Source organism: Emiliania huxleyi (assembly GCF_000372725.1).
Source record: "Emiliania huxleyi CCMP1516 unplaced genomic scaffold EMIHUscaffold_402, whole genome shotgun sequence".
Lineage (NCBI taxonomy): Eukaryota > Haptophyta > Isochrysidales > Noelaerhabdaceae > Emiliania > Emiliania huxleyi.
The window spans coordinates 71,935-73,445 of record NW_005198950.1 but is presented as its reverse complement, the minus strand read 5'-3'; the positions used below and the strand labels follow the sequence as shown (position 1 = coordinate 73,445).

The 1,511-nt window shown below is 67.4% G+C and overlaps 1 protein-coding gene across 1 annotated transcript in view; it reads left to right on the top strand.

The window, feature by feature from the left end:
• Positions 1-38: 38 nt before the first annotated feature.
• The window catches only part of EMIHUDRAFT_470256 (hypothetical protein), a gene marked incomplete at its 5' end in the record, with an annotated part of 1,931 nt that continues 458 nt past the window's right edge, over positions 39-1,511 (top strand). Inside the window, 2 exons of the mRNA XM_005770025.1 lie at positions 39-323; positions 1,245-1,394. Coding sequence (XP_005770082.1) covers positions 39-323; positions 1,245-1,284 — 325 coding nt within the window. The remainder of the gene's footprint in view (positions 324-1,244; positions 1,395-1,511) is intronic.

The following is a 1,511-nucleotide window of genomic DNA, read 5'->3' as shown; positions in this document are numbered from 1 at the left end:
ACGTCAACGAGTCGAACGCGTTGCACGCGCGCTTCCAGGAGGGGGGCGACTGGGGCGCCCACCAGCTGCTCACCTCGTCCAATTTCAACGGTACCCTCGGCGCGCTCTGCTACATCACTGGCATGCTCGAGATGCAGATCGAGCATCACCTCTTCCCTTCGCTCTCGTACGAGAACCAGCTCAAGATCAAGCCCGTCGTCCAGCAGTGCGCGAAGGACTTTGGGCTGCCGTACTACGAGTACTCGAGCGCCATTCACGGCATCGCGGGCCACCTGTACCACATGCATCAACTCGCATGGGCGGACACCCCAGCCCTGCTGGCGGTACCCGCTAAGCAGGGCGTCAACGTGCCATTGGGGGCGCGTGGGACAAGGGTCAAAGGGCGAGTCACGTGGGCCCGGAATGGCCACAGGTCACGTAGTGGCCAGCCGCGCCGCAGGAGTCAGACGCGTCTGTGGCCTCGGCGCACCAGCTGATCACACCTCGAGCAACTTCATCGGCACGCTCACCTCGCTCGAAAAGAGAGTTTGGCCCGCCCCCGACGGCGTTGCTGAGCGTGTGTTTGTGTGTGGATTTGGTAACAACTAACATAATTGGTCGTAATTTTTCATCAGGGCCATGAGGAGTGGCGCGAGTTCGTTCGTTCAGGGTAGGCTCCGCCTCACTGCATCTCGGACTGGATTCCACGAATTGATTTTCCTAGCGTCGTCAAAGTGAGCTGAAAGCTCGCTCAAGAGCCGATGGTACCCGCCGACCGCCTCCCATCTCGCCGCTGCTCTGGCGGGGCGGCGGCGGGGCCTGGCGACGGCGCGCGGCGCATGTGCCGTGGCAACCCACCGGGCCGGCCGGCCGCGAAGGCGCCGACCGGCGATCGCCACCGCGCCCCGCCTCGGAACGCCGTTTCCGCTTGGCGTCCGAGGCGCTCGGCGTTCCCGCTGGAGCGCGAGATCGGACCGGGTCTGACGCTCCTTTTCTCGCCGTAGGCACGGCTGGCCGGCTGGACCAGCGGAAAAACAAAAATCGGATACGTCAATCCTCTCCGGCCAGCCTCGGGCTAATTAGAACTGCAAAAAATCGGAGGTTTCCGCCGCCCCGGATTCCACCTCCCTGGCCCTCCACGCCCCGCGCGCGCGACCGTATCACCGCCGCAGTCGGCCTCCCCGCCCCGCGCGCTGTAGGAGCGGCGCCCACCCACCGGATACGCCTTCCCCTAGACCGCCCGACCACCCCACCCCCTTCGGCAGGTGCCTCGCACGTATTTCGAGCGCGAGAGGCCTCCTTTGAGGTGGCGGCCGGCCGCCGCTTCTCGCGGTGAGGCGGCATGAGGCCGTCCCCCCTTCGCGTTCGAAGGCGGGCCGGCCACGGCACCGGCTGTCGCGGCTCGAGGGCGGCAGGCGAGCCGCCCCCCCCTCCTCCCTCCCTCCGCCCCTTCCTCGCTTCCCCGCAGCGCTGCCCACGGCACCATCTCGCGGGTGCCCCGCTGCCGCCCCACCCGCCGCGCCGCCCGCCGC